Source organism: Equus przewalskii, chromosome 3, assembly GCF_037783145.1.
Source record: "Equus przewalskii isolate Varuska chromosome 3, EquPr2, whole genome shotgun sequence".
NCBI classification, from domain to species: Eukaryota; Metazoa; Chordata; class Mammalia; order Perissodactyla; family Equidae; genus Equus; species Equus przewalskii.
In genome coordinates this window covers 119,077,547-119,095,253 of record NC_091833.1, presented here as the reverse complement: position 1 = coordinate 119,095,253, position 17,707 = coordinate 119,077,547, and the positions used below count along the sequence as shown (strand labels likewise).

Genomic DNA, 17,707 nt, shown 5'->3' with positions numbered 1-17,707 from the left:
CGGTCCCGGCCACGCCCACCGCCCCGCCCCCGCCCCGCGGTGGCAGTCACGTGGCACGCGACCCGGAGGCGGAACCGGCAGTCGCGGCGCAGACTGACTCCCGGAGCGCGGAGCAGCTGGTGGACCTGCAGGGCTCCGGGGGGTCCGCGCTCCGGCCGTGCGCCACCCACCGCGCCCCTGCGCCCGGACCCTGCGCCCCCGGCGCCCCCCGCGCCCCTGCTATGTGCCCCTTGCGCCCCCGCACCACGCTGCTCACGCTTTTTGCCGCGCTGCTGATCGCGCACCGCGCAGCCCTGGGCGAGGCTCCGTACTTGGTGCGCGTGGACGCGGCCCGTGTGGTGCGTCCCCTGCGGCCCTTCTGGAGGAGCACCGGCTTCTGGTGAGAACCCCGCGCGGGGAAACTGAGGCCCGAGCGGCCCATCTCGCCTCTGTCCCGCCGCGCGCCCGGCCTCCGCGTCTCTGGGACTCCCCTGCCGCATCTGGAGAGACCCTTGGGCTCTTGCGCCCCGGCGACTCCTGTGCCCACTGCGCGGAGTAGGCGCTCCGAAATGAGGCAGGCCGCCCAAGCCCTGAAATGCCCCTAGCCGGCTCAATCCTTCCCCTGGGGTCCACCCTCAATCAGAGCGGAGTCTGGTCTGTGTCGGCTGGCTCCACGCGTTTTTGGGGTGTCGCGGGAATTTCCTGGCTGAGTGGGTACCCTTTGTGTTGGAGGAATGGGTCCAGGCTCAGAGTTTGCCTGGTGGCCGCCAGAGATCTGAGGAGCCTCGTGATTGAGCCTGGTGGCCGACGGGGCAGCCCAGGCCCTGGGAGGGGCCTTGGCTCAGGACACTGCCCTTTGCTGCAGGCCAGGACCTTCTCAAGGGGGCAGCTCCGACGCTGTCGAATGTCCCTGCAGTGGGACCTGCCCTGCATCCCTGCGTGTCCCCAGCCTCTCTGTGTCAGGCTTCCAGCTGAGATGCCCCAGGCTGGTGGGGCAAAGAGCGCGCCGACATGTGGTTCTCTCTTCTCTGGAAGTCCCTGACCCCCATAAACATGAGACTTCACAACGTTCCTGGCGTTAGGAGTCATTTTATTACATCAGGGACATAAAATTCACTGGTGAACACTCCCCAGTCTGTCTGCCAGAGCCTGTGTCCTGGGCAGCCCTGGGGCCTAGACCCGTTGGTGCGGGATGTGCCGGGCCGCTCTGCCAGCCCCACCACGGGGACTAATTCCGCCACTCCTCCTTGTTCTGTCCCCAGTCCCCCACTGCCACACAGCCGGGCTGACCAGTATGACCTTAGCTGGGACCAGAAGCTCAACCTGGCCTATGTGGGCGCCATCCCTCATGGTGGCATCGAGCAGGTGCGGACCCACTGGCTGCTGGACCTCATCACGGCCAGGTGGGTGTTGGAGAGGGTGGGCAGCTGGGCAGAGCCCACAGCATGGAGATGAGGACTGAGGCTGCGAGGAGACGGTGCCTGGCTGTAGGGGCAGCAGGGGAGGGGCTCCTGCTCTGAGGACCTGTTGCTTCTACACTTCCTGGCAAGGCATCCTGTGGGGAGACGAGGAGGATGGTCCTCCTTGGCTCTGCGGGGCCGTGGGTGCCTGGGCAGCCCCTGGGTCGGGCACAGCTGCCCTCCTGCCCAAGGTCTGCCGGGAGGCTTGGGGTCAGGTGGGCATTCCACTGCCCTGGCTTTGTGGCTGGACCAGGCACCAGGAGTGGGCACCCAGGTGACCCGTGCTGAGTGTTCTCGGGTGGGGCTGTGCAGGGACGCTGTGCCCGAGGGCTGAGGTGAGGCTCTGTCACTCACACCTGCCTTTGGCCCTGCAAGGCCCCGCAGGGTGAGGCATGAGGGGTAAGGAACACTTGGGTGTGTGTACTGGGGGGGCTTTCAGAGGCACAGAGACCCTCACGCCCTGGCCAGAGCCCCCAGCTGTCAGGCTTTGGCACCTTAGAGCCACATGATTGCTTTGGGGTCCTCATTCTAATAAAATGGCGATGCCACATCCAACGAGTCTCACGACGCATGGCACCAGAGCCCTGGTTGGCACTGGCGGTGTTCGTCTCGAGGGCCCAGGTCTTGGGTCCTCGTGTGGCTGGTCCTTGTCTGTCTGGGTCCTTGTGTGTCTGGTCCTCGCGTGTGTTCACTGCACCATCCTCCTGCCTCGTTGGGTCGTGTTGGTTCCTCCAGGGCAGAGGCGGCACAACATTGCTCTGTGTGGGGTCCTGGTGGGCCACAGGAGAGAAGGTCTGCCTTGGGCTCCCAGGAGGGAGTGGAGACTGGGGGCAGGCACTGGCCCTACTAGAGGGTGGAGTCGGCAGCCGCCCGCTCCCTGTGGCGGGCTTGGGCCGCCTGCACAGCGCTGTGCACGCTGTGGAACAGCTGCGCTTCCTCAGCCGTATCCCCCTGGTCATCCCCGAGGAAGCCGCCTCTCCTCAGGGCCTCCCTGACCGCAGGGCTGCAGCAGGCCAGGAGCAGAGTGATGCCCAGGGCCCCGTAGTCTCGGCGCAGGTCCCACAGCGTGGCCATGCCGGCCGCATCCAGGAACAGCATCGGGGCACAGTCAATGACAACTGCGTGGAAGCTGCCCGCCGTGGGCACCAGCACAGCTGAGCTGCTCCCTGGGCCGAGGTCCTTGCCCTCAACAGGGTCTTCCTCACTGACCCCTGCTCCTGAGCCCCGCTGCTTTCTCCTGGCGGCCTCGCGCCCTGCATCCAGCCCCGTGAGGCTGTAGAGCGATTTCAGGAAGAAGTCCTTGTTGGCGTAGTAGAGTGGCCCCGCGAAGCGGAACACCCGCACCCCGGGCTCAGGGACCAGGCCCTCAAATTCCTCGGCGTCCTCGTAGAATCCTGAGTCCCCGATGCGGGCGAGCAGGACAGCACGTGGGCGTTGTGTGCGGCCGGCCAGGCTGAGCAGTGAGAGGAGCACGCCAACCAGCAGGCCAGCCTCGGTGCTGACCAGCACGCAGGTGGCCGCAGTGGCCACCCAGACCAGTGCGTCGGCTGGGCTGAGCTGCCACAGCTGTGGGACGTCCCTCACCTTGCGCAGGGCCCCCCGCAGGCTGACGACGATGACACAGGCCAGCACGCTCCGCTGCAGGTCCCGGAACAGTGGCGCCAGTGCCAGCAGCACCAGCAGCACCACAGCGGCACTGACCACGCTGGACAGCTGCGTGCGGCAGCCGGTGGCCGTCTTCACCAGGCTCTTGGCCAGGGCAGCGCTGGTGGCAAAACAGTGGAAAAAGGCGGGCAGCACGTTGCAGCAGCCCACGGCCAGCAGCTCCTGGTTGGCCCGCACAGAGTAGCTGTGGCTGCGGGCAAACATCTCAGCCAGTGAGATGGAGAAGGCGGAGGCCACGAAGGCCAGGGGCACAGCGTCCAGCGCCACGCGCTGCATCAGCCCGGGGTCCGGCACCCGCGGGGCCATGAAGCCCGTGGGGATGTCGCCGGCCACACTAGAGCCAAAGCGCTCATGGAACTGCCCTAAATGGGATGCGAGCGTGGCCGCCAGAATGACCAGCAGCTCCGTGGGCAGCGGCACCTTCAGGCGGTGCCGGCAGCGGTCTGAGAGCTCCTTGGCGGCCAGCAGCACGGCCAGGCACACGGCACTGGTGAGCACGTCACATAGGTTGGCCTGCCCAGCACTGCGTAGCAGGCTCAGCCATGTGCTGACCACCATGCCTGGCCCCTGGTGCCGCGGGACCCGCACGCCCAGCAGGTGCCTTAGCTGGGAGGTGAGGATGGTCACTGAGGCCCCCATGGCAAAGCCGTCGAGCAGTGGCTGTGAGAGGTAGGCAGACACGAAGCCGAGCCGGAGGATACCCATGAAGACCTGTGGACACAATGGGGTCAGGGCAGTGGAGTGGCCGCAGCACAGAGCCTGACGTCTCTCCATTGCTGCTGCTTAGTTCCTGAGTGAACTCTGTTCACAGTCCCCCACGCATGCACGTGCACACAGCCACAGCAGACACTGGAGGTACACGCATGGCCACGGATGCTCATTTCTGGCCCTTGCCAGCCCACATATGTGGGCTCTGAGCCCTGGAAGGCAGCTCCTCTCTCCTGCCCTGTGAGTGGCACCACCCCATCCCAGGAGATCTAGAGCTGATGGGAGGGACCTGGAGTGGTCCCCGGAGGGATTGACGTTGGAGTGGACAGTCCTGCCACAGGAGAGGCTGGGTGTGGTGAGGCTGCAGGAGGGCAGGTGGCCCTCAGGGTCCCACACGGGGTGGGAAGCTCAGAGTGGGTATGTGGACCGTAATCGGCATGTCTGGAGCCGAGGCAGCCCTCTGGCTGCCTGTCCCTGCCCAGGCCACGGCTGGCTGGATAGACTCCCCGCCCGCTGGGCACCTCAGCGCCTCTGGGCCCGTCCTGGGGTGTCGTCCCACACACACCTCTGCCTCTGCCTCTCTGTCCTCTCCTTGCCAGTTAACGCCACTGTCCCCTGAGGCCCTGACCCTGTACTTCTCCCGCTCGGCCCTTCCCGGTGGGCGGCGAGCACCTCAGGGGCAGCTCCAAGTGGCTAAGCCGGCATCTGAGCCCAGGCCTGGCTGCGCAGGATCCCGTGCAGCTGCCTCCTCACCTGGTAAATGCCGGCCAGCAGAGTAAGGGCGGTGGCGACACGGATGGCGTAGCAGTCCCTCCCGCAGTTCTGCAGCCCGAGCGCCAGCATGGCGGCTGAGGCGTTGAAGGTGCTGCTGTTGTGCCTGGGCCCCGGGCCATCCTGGGCGGGGTCGAAGCCGGCCAGCAGGAGCTCGCGGTCCACCACCTGCCCCACCATGAGGCAGAGCAGGCTGAAGATGCCCACAGAGACGTGGCGTGAGGTGCCCATGAGGAAGTAGATGAGGTTCGCGAAGAAGGACGTGTAGAGGCTGTAGATGGGCTGCAGCCCTGCCAGCAGTGAGTAGGCGATGGCCTGCGGCACCAGGATGATGCCGATGACCAGCCCGGACATGACGTCCCCCACCAGGTCCTCCCGCAGGCGGTAACCGCGCAGCCAGCGCGTGGCGGGGAGCAGGTCCTGCACCAGCGCCTTGGCCCCCTGCATGCTGCATGTGCAGCTCCGCCGCAGTCTGGCCTTCAGCGTTTCGCACAGGCCCTGGGTTGCTGGGGGCTGCCGGCGGACTAGCACCGGCCCCCAACTCTGCTCCGGGGGCACTTCCATCCTGGGGAACCAGGTCCCTTGGGGAAAACTGCAACAGAGAAGTGGGCATCGTCACTGGGGTGGGGGGACGTGCTGGGTCAGAGGCTGTTGCGGAGACCCAGACACATGTGACCAAAGCCAGCTTCACTGCTCCCTGTCCACCACCCCATCCAGGCGCAGGCCCGCTGTCACCACATGCCCACACCAGAGGCCCCCCTGCTCCCCTGTGCAAACCACCGTGGTCCCCTCCAACCATCTCTCCTTCTCTGCACTGTGGCGCTGGGTGTCATGGGCTCAGAGGAAGAGGGCCTCCTGACACCCCCGTTGAGCCTGGCAGATGCTGGGACCCCAAATCTGTGCCGGGGGAGGGGTGCTCTCTGGAGCAGCACCTGCCACGTGTCCCGTCCTTGTGGCAGGATTCCTGGGACGTGCTTTGGGAGAGGGATCTTGGCAAGGCCGGCAGGGAGGCGGGTTAGGGTGACTGGCGTCTGTCGCCTGCCCGGTGTCCGGGATGGCGGGGCACCCTTCCTGAGTGTGTGTTCGTGTTCCTGGGTTTGGTTGGTGTCCCACACTGCGCAGGGGCTCCATGGAACCGCCTGCCGACTGTCCCTGCTTTCCTGAGGGCAGCCGCCGTCCAGGCCCAGCCCTCTGCAAACAGCCAGCCCGGCCAGCCCAGCCCTCCCTCTTGGAGCACAGGGTGTCGGCGGCCTTGGCCCTCCTCTTCACAGCTGTGCCGAGTCCAGCTCAGACCAGCTCTTGATCTTCCTCTCGTGTCATCGTTGGGCAGACAGTCTCTGCACCCTCAGAGCCTGGTCAGCCTGGTGCTGTGTCGAGTTCCCTGTGTGCGCTGGGCCAGGACACCCGGAGTGTCCCTCGGTGTGGAGGACGAGTGGCGGGCACAGCCTGTGGGCTCCAGAGTGGCGGGTCTGCTCCTTTGGGGACCGTTATAAGGCTGCGTTTCCTTCCTCTGAAGAGCTCCCCACATGGGTCCCCAAGTGCCTTGAGGCTCAAGCTCCTGGGGTCCAGGTGTGTAGATTGAGGGCTGTTTAAATTCCACCTGCCCTGTGCCTGAGATTCCCCAAGAGAAACCCTAGACTCCCGCTCACACTGTCCCCCCAGGGAGCTGGCCTCTGCTGTGGCCAAGTCACCTGGGGCCTTCACTGTCCTGCAGCAGGGCCCAGGGAAGACCTACCTGGGGGAGCCCGGCACGGGCTCGGTGGGCTGGAGGGTGGCGAGGCACCCGACCTGTCTGTCCTCCAAGGCCAGGGTCTGCTGGCCAGTTGGACCTCCGAGCCCTCTGGCTTCTGTTGGCGGGTGGTGAGTGGGGCGGCAGGGTTCCGGCACAGAGCTGCTGCCCGTAGCTGGGCCGTGGTGGATCTGGCGCTGGCGGGCGGGTAGTGCTCTGTGGGTGGCATCTGACTTCGAGGCTGTGCTGGGTTTGCAGTTAAATTATTTACCCCAAAGGTTGCTGAGTCACAGGTTGCCCCTGACCAGTATTACCTGAGCGGCTAATCCGGGAAGTTGTTCTGTAATCAGAGGCTCACAAATAATTACAATTGTGTGGGCCTCCGAAAGCTCCCAGCCTCCCAGGAGTGGAGGCAGCGGGTGGCTGGAGCAGGATGCCTGGGTTCTCTGGCCCTTGGGGGAGGCAGGAGGCTCAGGAGCCTGGCCAGTCTCAGGTGGGGCACAGGCAGCTTGAGACCCTTCAGGATGACCCTTCACCCCAGAGGGTGGGCAAGGATGGAAGGGGGACCAAGGAAGGAGCTGGTCTCCTTGTCCTGTCCCTGGACCTTCTCTGTCCTGGGGGAGACGGGTCTGATCCATGCTGGAGCACAGGCAAGGGCTGCCTGAGCCAGGTCGGCACTGGGCAGCCACAGCCGCAGCCTCTGTTCTGAGTTCTCACATGGAAAGCCGGCACGAGGCTGCTGTGTGTGTGTGTGTTGACTGCCAAGGGCAAGAGGGCTGTTGGGCATCGAGATACCCTTACCAGCCAGGTGCCCTTGTGCTGTCAGGGTGGCCCTGGGTCTGTCCTTTGAGCCTGACCACCTGGATTCCAGCCCGGGGCTGACCCCTGTGACTGTGGGTAGGTGCCTGGCCTCCACGACAGGTGGCACCTGCCTCATAGGGCTGACCTGAGGGTAAACCATCCCTTTAGATGACTACACGTGCCCACACGTGATAAACTAATGGTGAGCTGTTGTTCTCAAAATGATTATTCAGAACTTGAGGTCCCCAGCTTTAGAATGAAGAAATGAAAGTGAACCTCCGTCCCTGGGTGCTGGAGGAGTGGTGTGTTAAAGGGGGCCCATCCCCTGCGGTCCTGGAGGGGAGGCCCCAGAGGCTGCGGTGGTCCCTTTGGTGGGGCTGGAAGGCGGGGCTGGCCTGGGCACTGTGGGCAGCTGACTCAGCCCTGCTTCTCGTGTCCGCAGGGCCTGCCAGGTGCTGAGTGGGGAGTTAAGATCAATAGCCAGCTGCCCTGCAGAGCCAGCCGGGGCTCTGGGGGCTCCATTGCCCAGGACAGGACAGTGAGATGCTGAGGGGCTCCCATCCAGGCCCCCCCCCTCCCCTCAGCCCGACTTTGAGACCTCTGGAGCCTCCCTGCGCCTGGCTGGGGAAGACCAGGAGCTCCATCCAGGGGCAAAGACGGGAGTGGAAACCCAGGGTGAGGGGGATGGCCAGAGAGTGGGAGCGAGTCCCCACACCTGCAGTGAGGGTGGGGCGTGGACAGGGCCGAGACCCCCCACTGGCCTTTCTCTCTCCAGATCTGGATGACTTAAAGAGTCTGCATTGGGCCCCGAGATCTCACCCTGTCCTGTGGGGTCTGAATCCCCCACCCAGGGCAGAGCCTAGGGCCTCCCCACCCCCTACCCCTTAATGCAGTCCGGCCAGGGACCCACGCGGCTCTGGCGGGGAGCTGTTTACCCAGCCGGGGAGCCATGGTTTACCAGAGCCGCTGGCCAGAGGACAGGGCACGTGGAGTCACAGCAGTCCAGGGCCTCCGGCCCCTCCTCCGGACAGATAAGGTGCACCACCTGGTGTGTGTTTTGGGGGTAGGGCGTTGAGCAGATACTGAGGGGTCAAAGAGTGCTCATCTCAAGGCCTAGCTACTGGCAAAGGGACAGTGGGAGAACTCCCTGAGCAGCTCCTGTGGGCAGAGGTGGGGTTGCCAGGTGGGAGCCTCACTGCCCCCCGGGCCTGGGCCCACTCCCTCGGAGGTCTCCCCAGAGGAGGGGACAGGGCCAGAGCAGTGTGGCACAGAAGCCTGTCCGGTGACAGAGTAGTGGTGGCTGGGTGCAGACCCCCTGGGGCTTGAGGTGTTGTCGTCCGTCCCCCCCACCCCCAGTCCCTCTGCCTGTTTGGCTGCATTGAAAGGAAACATTGTATCTCTACAAGTGAAAAGAGCAGGGTCAGCTCATTCGTCTCCAGGGCCCTGAGGACCAGACCGAGTTTTTTGCGAAAGACCTGCCGCGCACACTCATGCTCCCGGGTCCAGAAAAGGCGGAGGCCCGGTTCGACCTGCCTCTCTCCAGCTGGCCTGACACCCTCCCACCTGCATCCTGGGACCGCGGTTACAGGTCCTCCGGAGCCGCGGGTCTGTGTGTGCCCGCCTCGCGCCCCCGCGCATCTCCCCCGCCGAGCACGCGCGGCCTCTAGCCCGCCCCCTGCTCCGGGAGCGCGCAGCTCGGGTCTCCGCCCCGCGCATCCCTCTCCTGCTCTGCGCACCCTCCAGCGCGCGCTCGGCTCTGCTCCCTGACCACTGGCCTGCGCGGCCCGGTCCTCACCCGCCTGCATGTGCGACTAGGGTCCCTGCCCCGCGCACGCGAGCACTCACCAGGCCCCGGCTCAGCTCCGTCCTTGCGGCGCACGCGCTTCAGGCCTGGGGATGGGGGAGCTCTGGTGCTGCGCGACCGGCCGCCGGCGCGCGGTGAATGAGGCCCTTGTGCAGCTGCCGCGGGCCAGGCCAGGAGCGGGAGGCGACCCCACTGGTGCCTCGCACCCAGGTTCGGCCCCTTGCGAAGGATGGAGAGACTTTCCGGCCTGTCGGTGGCCCAGTCTGCGTCTCAACCCAGGCCTCGCTGCAGGTGGAGTGTCGGGGTGGGCTGTGCCCTTCACCTCGCTGCTCAGCCTCCTCCCTAGCTTAGATCTCTCAACTCCCCCTCCAGCCGGGGCCAAGGCTGAGGGAGACCAAGGCACCCACAGTAGGGCCCAAGGACTGCTCCTCCCGGATCTCTTGGCCTGGAGTCACCCCAGGGTCGGGTCTCCTGGTGCCTGGGGGCAAGTGTACTGGCCCCCAGGGCATCCTTCCTTGCTGAGGCTTGCTGGGCCAGGGTGACAGGCTGGAGATGCCTCCGCTGCTGGGGCGCCACCCCCGACACTGAGCACAGGAGCCGCATTACCCGCGGCCAGCTGTGTGCCTGGCCCAGTGTCAGGATTTGCGGAGAAAGCCGGGTGCCCGCGCCCGTGCCTTCCCTTTCCACGCGGTCACCATCTCCGCGCCTGCCCCCCCACCCCCAACGCACACGCTGTGGGACTTTGGAATCGTCTGCCCGCGCATTTGGTCTTTACCCACGTGCTGGTGAAGCTTGTTTTCTTTGCTACCGCTTGTGACCTTTGGATGGGGGAAAGGTGGTGGCTGGGAAGGGGTGAATCCCCGCAGTGCATCTGCTTGTCTGGCCGCGGAGGGGCCAGCGAGGGCCAGCAGGGTGTGCGGCCAGCCCTGGAGGAGCAGGGGGCCCTGTGCGTGGTGGCTGGATTCAGGCCCCTGCGTGGGCTTTGAAGGCCGGACCTTGTACATAGTGAGGGGTGGGGAAGAGGAGGACCCGGAGCGGGGGCAATGACTTGTCCAGATCTGTGCTGTGTCCAGGGGACAGCGCTGGGCTGGCCAGGCTGTGGCACGGGATGGGGAGACTGACAGACCCGGAGCCTCAGGGCCAGATTCCCCGTGACCCCTCCCCTGCAGCCACACCCGCGGACAAAGCTGGGGCCAGCAGAGGGCGCATGGCAGGCCCTGGCCGTCTGGCCTTCATCCCCAGATCAAGAGGTGGATGGACCACGCCTCCCAGGGGAAGCCCTCAGATCCCCTGCCCCCCACCACCCGCCCACCTGGGCCAGCCCAGGCTCAGTGCTTGCTCCTGCCTACTTCACCCACCCCAGGTCCACCCTCGGGTATCCACTTCCACATGGGCAAATCTGAGACCCAGCTCAATGTCGGCTTCTCCCTGCCCGCCCCTGTGGTGTGCACCCTACCTGCCCATGGCTGAAGCCGAAACCCATGGGCCGTGCTGGACTGCCCTCACCTCCTTACCTCCTAAATCCATCCACTCCAGCTCCTTTCTGTTCTGTGGCCGCCACTCAATCCAGGCACACCACCCCTCCCTGGGGGGCCATCTTCTGGCTCCAGTTAGCCGCCAGAGGGATCTTTTCAAAACATCATGACCATGGCTGAGTGGTAAGTTCACGCTCCGCTTCAGCGGCCCAGGGTTTCGCTGGTTCTGATCCTGGGCGCGGACCTAGCACGGCTCGTCAGGCCACGCTGAGGCGGCGTCCCACATAGCACAACTAGAAGGACCTGCAACTAGAATATACAACTATGTTCTGGGGGGGCTTTGGGGAGAAGAAGGAAAAAAAAGAGATTGGCCAATCTTTAGAAAACAAAATCATGACGAAAGGCAAAACTATGGAGACAGTGGAAAGATCAGGGCTTGGGGCGGCGAGGGCGGACAGGTGGAGCACAGAGGACTTTTCAGGCAGTGACGCTCTCTGTGACACTACAGTGGCGGACACGTGCATTATGCGTCTTTCCAAACCCATAGAAAGTACACCACTGGGAGTGAACCCGACGTCAGCTGTGGATTTGGGGTGACGGACACGTGTCAGTGCAGGTCCAGCCACTGTAACGTGTGCCCCCTCCGGTGGGGATGCTGGTGGTGGGGGAGGCTGTGCCTGTGTCCAGGCAGGGGAATGGGAACTCTCTCTATCCCCTCAATTCTGCTGTAAACCTAAAACTGCTCTAAAAAATTGTCTTAAAAACAAACAAACTAAAGAAGGCATGGCACTGCTCTGGATCCCTCAGAGGGCTCCCCATTTCACCCTGAGTCAGGTCCCTCTGCACCACGGTCACAAGGCCTCATGCAACCTCATCCCTCATGACGCACACCCTTACTCTGACCCAGGTCCACTCGCTGCCTTTCTGCTGCTTGGGTTCCGTGACTTCCTTTCTGCCTCAGGGCCTTTGCAGGGTGGGTCCCGTCTGTCCACCAGGTATTCTCATTGCCGACTTGTGCCATCACCTGATAGATCATCGTAGATGTTACCTGGGCGAGGTCCTCCCTGCCTGGCCTTGTGCTGCTTGTCACACCCTTTGTGGCACGTCTGATGCTCCCAAAGAGTCAAGTAGTCACCCTATGATGCCTGTCCCGTCTGGGATGAGTGCAGGATGGGGAGCCCCGTTCTCCATTTCCTGCCTGTCCATGTTGCCTCTTGGAGTGCAGGGGCGGGGCCAGGATTCTGTTGAGCCAAATCTGGGGCCCTGGCCTATAGGAGGTGCAGAGACACAGGGTGTGGCACCCCCAGGTCTTGCCAGGCTCTGGTCCCACAGCCCCCCACTCCCAGTCAGCTGTCTTCAGGATGCCTTTTCTCCCCTACTCTATGCTGTTGTACCTTTCCCAAGAGACTGCCTGCCGCGACCCACCCCTGGGCTCCAAGCTATTCTGAGGCCCTCAAGGCTTGAGGGTGGGGTTCCAGGACAGGCACACTAGTTCATACTAGGCTAGGAGTGACTGATAGACCTCCATAGTTAGTGTTTTCTAAGGGGAGAGGCCCACTGATGAGTCTGGAGCTGAGTCCTGTGTGGCACCTTACACTCGCTACCTGCTTGAATGTAGCCACAGTTCCAGCCTGGGGCCCACTTTCCCCTGCCCTGACATTGAGTGTTCTACAGGGGGTCGGCTGGAGAGGGCCTGAGCTACAACTTCACCCACCTGGACAGGTACCTGGACCTTCTCAGGGAGAACCAGCTCCTCCCCGGTAAGGTCTGCCCTCTCCCCATGACATGGCCCCTCCGGGTCCTCACTGGCTGCCCGCCCAGGACTGGCCTCAGTGCTGGTGTGGCAGAGCCCAGGCCGGATAGAGCGTGGGTCTTGTGCAGGCGGGGGGACGGGGACATGGCTGCCCTCTTCCATTGCAGGCTTTGAGCTGATGGGCAGCCCGTCTGGACACTTTACCGACTTCGAGGACAAGCAGCAGGTTTTTGAGTGGAAGGACCTGGTCTCCCTCCTGGCCAGAAGATACATCGGTGAGCAGGGCACATGCCCCGGGGGAACCGGGTGGGTGCTTCTGGGCAGGCTCTCTTGTGTCACCTGGGCCGCCTCCCTGGTCTTCTCTGTCATGAACCCGCTGAGCCAGGGCCTCCTGAGATAGGGGAGGGAGGCCAGACAGCTTGGGGGTGGGTGCACATGGAACCAGACACTCCCCATTGCCTCCAAACCCCCAGCCGTGGGTGCCTCCCTGGGAGTGGGGTGGGCTGCACTCCCCTGCCCCAGGGGAGGGGCCCGCAGACAGCAGGACCCCTCTGCAGGTAGGTACGGACTTGCCCATGTCTCCAAGTGGAACTTCGAGACGTGGAACGAGCCAGACCACCACGACTTTGACAACGTGTCCATGACCATGCAAGGTGGGTGTGCCTCTGGGGTCCTGTGGAGCTGAGAGGGGTCTGTGGACCCTCAGGCACCAGGGTGTGGACTCTGCGGCCCCTCCTGCCAGGCTTCTTGAACTACTACGATGCCTGTTCCGAGGGCCTGCGAGTGGCCAGCCCAGCTCTGCGCCTGGGCGGCCCTGGCGACTCCTTCCACCCACCGCCGGCCTCCCCGTTGTGCTGGGCCCTCCTGGAGCACTGTCACCATGGCTCCAACTTCTTCACTGGGGAGCTTGGTGTGCGGCTGGACTACATTGCCCTGCACAAGAAGGTGCGCCCAGGACCCCACCCCTCTGCCCACAGGGGACTGCCCTTTCCTGAGCTGATGCCCACCCAGCACCCCCGCCGCTGGCAGCCCCACACCCCCTCCCCTGCCAGCGGCGGTCCCGCCGTGGCCCTGGCCGTGCTGAGCCTGGGCTGTGCTGCAGGGCGCAGGCAGCTCCATCTACATCCTGGAGCAGGAGAAGGCCACCGTGCGGCAGATACAGCACCTCTTCCCCAGGTTCGCCGACACCCCCATTTACAACGACGAGGCAGACCCGCTCGTGGGCTGGTCCCTGCCGCAGCCGTGGAGGACCGACGTGACCTACGCAGCCATGGTGGTGAAGGTGGGCCCGCCCCCAAGGCCTCTCCACCACAGCGGCCTTCCTCCCGGGGTTGGGGGGTGCGGGGCTGGGGGTGGGTGGCCGTGGTACCAGCCGCTCCTGACGCCCACCCTGCATGCCGGCAGGTCATCGCGCAGCACCAGAACCTGCTGGTAGCCAACGACAGCTCCTCCATCCGATACGCGCTCCTGAGCAATGACAACGCCTTCCTGAGCTACCATCCGCACCCCTTCTCGCAGCGCACGCTCACAGCGCGCTTTCAGGTCAACAACACCCGCCCACCCCACGTGCAGCTGCTGCGCAAGCCGGTGCTCACTGCCATGGGGCTGCTGGCCCTGCTGGGTGAGCCAGCCCTGTGTCCCTGCCTGCTTCCTGCCCACCCGCGCCCGGACGGGAAAGCACAGGCCTCGTGGCACACGCTGCGGCGCGGCCAGGGCAGGCCTCAATGAGCGGGGATGTCCTTCCAGGCCCAGGCAGGGGTGCCCTGCGGGGGTGGGGAAGAACAGGCTTCTGCTCTCCGACCTATTTCTGGTCCCTCCGCTTCCCACTTGCCCCAGCTCAGTGGGCCGCAGAGGCTGTTAGTGGCTGACACCTCCAGTGGAGGTGGACAAACGGTGGGAAGCCAGGTCCTGGGGTGGCAGAGGAGCAGTGACCTCCGCACAGTGACCGCCCCCCACTCCCACCCTGCAGACCGTGAGCAGCTCTGGGCCGAGGTGTCGCAGGCGGGGGCGGTGCTGGACAGCAACCACACAGTGGGTGTCCTGGCAAGCGCGCACCGCCCTGCTGGCCCCGTGGACGCCTGGCGCGCCACGGTGCTGGTCTACGCGAGTGACGACACGCGCGCCCATGCCAACCGCAGTGTTGCCGTGACCCTGCGCCTGCACGGGGTGACCCCGGGCCCGGGTGAGCGGGGTCCCAGGGAGGGGGCTGCAGGGAGGGGTCTTGCTGTGGGGAGCGGGGGTGGGTGGGTGGAGGGAGCTCAGGCAGGGTGGGGCCTGGAAGGGGAGGCCCTGCGAGGCATGGCCCCAGCTCTGGCTCCCCAGGACTCGTCTACGTCACGCTCTACCTGGACAACCGGGTCTGCAGCCCACACACCGAGTGGCAGCGCCTTGGCCGGCCAGTCTTTCCCTCCGCAGAGCAGTTCCGGCGCATGCGCGCGGCCGAGGTCGGCGGGCAGGGTGGGCGAGGCGCGGGCAGGGCAGCTGCCAAGGTTCCAGGGCCCTGAGCTCCTGCCCCTGTCCCCAGGACCCGGTAGCCTCAGCGCCACGCCCCTTCCCCGCCGGCGGCCGCCTGACGCTGCGCCCACAGCTCCCGCTGCCCTCGCTGTTGCTGGTGCACCTGTGCGCGCGCCCTGAGAAGCCGCCAGGCCAGGTGAGTGGCAGCCCCTCCCCATGCCGCTGCCCCTCCCCCCCCCGCCTCTCCCTCCACCACCCCCTCGGTCATGGAGCCTAACCCCCCAGGTGACCCGGCTCCGTGCTCTGCCCCTGACCCGCGGGCAGCTGCTTTTGGTCTGGTCGGATGAGCACGTGGGCTCCAAGTGCGTGAGTGGTCACCATCCTGCCCCACCCTGTCCTGCACTTGCCATGTAGGCGGCTCCCACCCCTGTTGTCACCCACAGCCTCTTCATGCTCCCGTGGCCATGTGGCCACTCCACTGTGCACCCCCCATGCAGGCTGTTCGCCTCTGCTCCTCACCACCCCCTCACTGTGTGCACTGCCGGAGATGGCCCGAGGTCACAGCCTGTCTGATGGGGGTGGGGGCACCTACAGGGGACATTTGCAGGTGGCAGTCAGGCTCCAGCCCTCTCCCCTCACTGTGGCCAGGGACCCGGGAGGGGTCAGGTAGGGGCTGGAAGGAAGAGGGCTCAGGGTGCGCCCAGCCCCCCTGGAGCCCAGCTCTGGCCCTGACCCCCTCTTCCTCCAGGTGTCTGTGGACCTATGAGATCCAGTTCTCCCCAGAGGACAAGGGGTACACTCCCATCAGCAGGAAGCCATCAACTTTCAACCTTTTTGTGTTCAGCCCAGGTGCGCCTGCCCCCACCACACTGGCCTCCGCCACCCCACCCCTGGGCCTCAGTACAGTACCCTGTGGGCTGGGTCCAGGCCTCCTGAAGCCTGGAGTCAGGGGCTTTAGGAGTTTGGGGTGGGTTCAGGGGGGCCTGTGCTCAAGGATGCAGGTGTACCTTTGTGTCTCCAGACACAGTTGTCGTCTCTGGCTTCTACCGGGTTCGAGCTGTGGACTACTGGGCCCGGCCAGGCCCCTTCTCAGACCCTGTGCAGTACCTAGAGGTCCTTGCCACGTGAGGGCCACCACTGCCCAGTGACTGAGCCTGTGCTGACCAGCGGACCCAGCGGCCAGGAGCGGAGGCAGGCTGGACCACCACGGGCCCATCAGCTCGTCTTCAGCTCTGTTTGTCCCCTCCTGTCCACTCACACACCCCCTTAAAGTGCCTTTCCATATGTTGGTCTTGGGGTTGGCCTTTGTGGATGGGCACCGGACAGATGTGCCCGGCTGGAGCAAGGCCTTCTCCACCTCCTTCCCATTCAGAGCGCTCTCCCCGACCTGTGGGGCTGGGGTGGAAGTGGGTTGAGCACAGTCAGGCCTGAGCTCCTCAGGGAGGAGCAGGTCTGGCGTCTCTGGCGTCATTGCTGGGTGCTGCAGACCCTGTTCCCAGCCCTGCCTCTCTACCTGTTCTGCGGAGCTGAGGCTGCGCCGGGGGTGCACCTGGGTCAGGATGGAGCCCAGGGAGGACCCACTTCCTGAGACTGGGGGAAGGTGGAGGGTGGAAGGTAGAGGGGAAGGTGGGGCTTCCAGGCTGCTTGGCCCAGACTGGGCAGCGGCAGAAAAGGCCCACAGTGTCCACTGCGGGCTATGCCCCCGCCGTCATTCTCCTTCCATATCTGGCCCCAGAAGGAAACAGCTGGTGTGCTCAGAGGAGGACAACTTGGGGATGTGTGTAGATATGCGGGCAGGGCAGGAAAGCCACAAGGGGGGCGCAGCAGCCTGGGGCTCCCCCCGCCCCAGAGCAGACGGAGCAGATGAAGGACAAAGGTGAGGAGACGCCACCTGGTGAGGAGTAGAGACCTTGGGCCCAGGGACACAGCCAGCCGGGGGGCGTGCAAGCAGGAGTGGGGCAAGGAGGCCCCCATCCCACTCTCCTCCTTCCACTGCCCTCCGGGGTTGCCCTGGGCTCAGGGTGAGTGTGGGATGTGGACCTGGATGGGCAGATGGAAAACAAGGCCTAGTCGACCCTCTGGCTCCTGCGCACCTGCCGGGTCCATCTGTGTGGAAAGCTCAGGGGCCTCCAGGACCCGCCAGCTGCCTCACCCTGAGTGGGAGGTGTCCATTTGTCACACTCCTATCTGAACCCCAAAGCCAGCACCTGTTCCCCAGCCTCTTTCCCCACGTGGGGCCTCAGGGCTCCGTGCCTCCGTCTTTCTGGGGGCCCCAGTCCTTGTGTGTCTGGGGACCGTTGTTCACTGACGTCACTGCACAGAGGGGCAGTGGGGGTAGCTGGGAGGCCCCCTGGGTTCCGGGCGCTGTCTTCTGCCCCACCATGAAGCCCTGGCCTGGTCGGCTCAGCTCCTGTAAATAAAGACCACAGCCCAGGCGGCGCCAACCACAGACGTTTAGCTCCCCATGGTCTGGCAGCCGGAAGTCCAAGACCAAGGTTGGTTTCTTCTGAGGCCTCTCCGTGGCTCCCAGTGTGTGTCTGCGTCCTGATTGCTTCTCACAAGGACGTCAGTCATGGGATCAGGGCCCACTTGCTTGACCTCATTTGAACCACCCTGTTGAAGACCCTGTCCCTCGTTATGATCACATTCTGAGGTGCTGGGGTTTAGAACTTCAACGTCTGCGTTGGGGGGTACAGCTCAGCCCGTACCAGGCTCTGACCCATTTGTCTGTGGGCTCAGGAGCCGTCGTTGGAGTGGTGAAGTGGCCTCTTCTCCACCTGCTGGTTCAGCGGCCTGAGGACCCCCTATGGTCAGTACTGGGAGGGTGCCCAGGTCCTTCCTCGGACACCAGGGGCTTCACACCCGCCGAGTGGGAGCCACCAGGGCAGCACGGCCGCCCGCTCTGCCCTCCCTCCAGCTCCATGTGTGCTGGCTTTGGGCAAAGCAGCAGTACATTCAGATCTGCGCCTCTGCTGGGTCAGAGCAACCTGTGTAGATGTACCTGCTGCCCCCAACCGAGTCCCAGCACCACACACTGTGCCTCTTGGAAGTGGGCAGTAGGGGGCCTGGCCCCATGGCCTAGTGGTTAAATTTGGCACACTCTGCTTT

At 64.8% G+C, this 17,707-nt stretch overlaps 2 protein-coding genes and 1 long non-coding RNA gene across 12 annotated transcripts in view; 1 reads left to right on the top strand and 2 right to left on the bottom strand.

Annotated features, from left to right (window-relative positions):
• Window positions 1-26: 26 nt before the first annotated feature.
• On the top strand, window positions 27-15,883 carry IDUA (alpha-L-iduronidase). Of its 9 annotated transcripts, none has more exons than XM_070615261.1 (14): window positions 27-379; window positions 1,242-1,382; window positions 12,067-12,152; window positions 12,313-12,420; window positions 12,703-12,798; window positions 12,888-13,090; window positions 13,248-13,427; window positions 13,550-13,766; window positions 14,115-14,327; window positions 14,468-14,589; window positions 14,670-14,795; window positions 14,885-14,961; window positions 15,348-15,448; window positions 15,621-15,883. In XM_070615261.1, exons 1-14 carry the CDS (start codon window positions 222-224, stop codon window positions 15,725-15,727), a joined length of 1,935 nt encoding a protein of 644 aa, XP_070471362.1. In that variant the 5' UTR covers window positions 27-221; the 3' UTR covers window positions 15,728-15,883. The 9 variants fall into 9 exon arrangements, 5 of the variants coding, with proteins under 5 accessions (XP_070471362.1, XP_070471367.1, XP_070471363.1 ...); XR_011538825.1 differs by having other exon boundaries at window positions 51-379; window positions 14,885-14,965; XR_011538824.1 differs by having other exon boundaries at window positions 57-379; window positions 14,885-15,265.
• SLC26A1 (solute carrier family 26 member 1) lies at window positions 1,053-9,694 on the bottom strand. Of its 2 annotated transcripts, XM_008541409.2 has the most exons (4): window positions 8,959-9,694; window positions 6,319-6,558; window positions 4,566-5,175; window positions 1,053-3,815 (listed from the first exon to the last, which is right to left on the bottom strand). In XM_008541409.2, exons 3-4 carry the CDS (start codon window positions 5,145-5,147, stop codon window positions 2,286-2,288), a joined length of 2,112 nt encoding a protein of 703 aa, XP_008539631.2. In that variant the 5' UTR covers window positions 5,148-5,175; window positions 6,319-6,558; window positions 8,959-9,694; the 3' UTR covers window positions 1,053-2,285. The 2 variants fall into 2 exon arrangements, with proteins under 2 accessions (XP_008539631.2, XP_008539630.2); XM_008541408.2 differs by lacking the exon at window positions 8,959-9,694 and having other exon boundaries at window positions 6,319-8,713.
• The window catches only part of LOC139082616 (uncharacterized), an 18,988-nt gene continuing 13,630 nt past the window's right edge, over window positions 12,350-17,707 (bottom strand). The window contains exon 3 of the long non-coding RNA XR_011538829.1: window positions 12,350-12,536. This is a non-coding gene — a long non-coding RNA (uncharacterized lncRNA). The remainder of the gene's footprint in view (window positions 12,537-17,707) is intronic.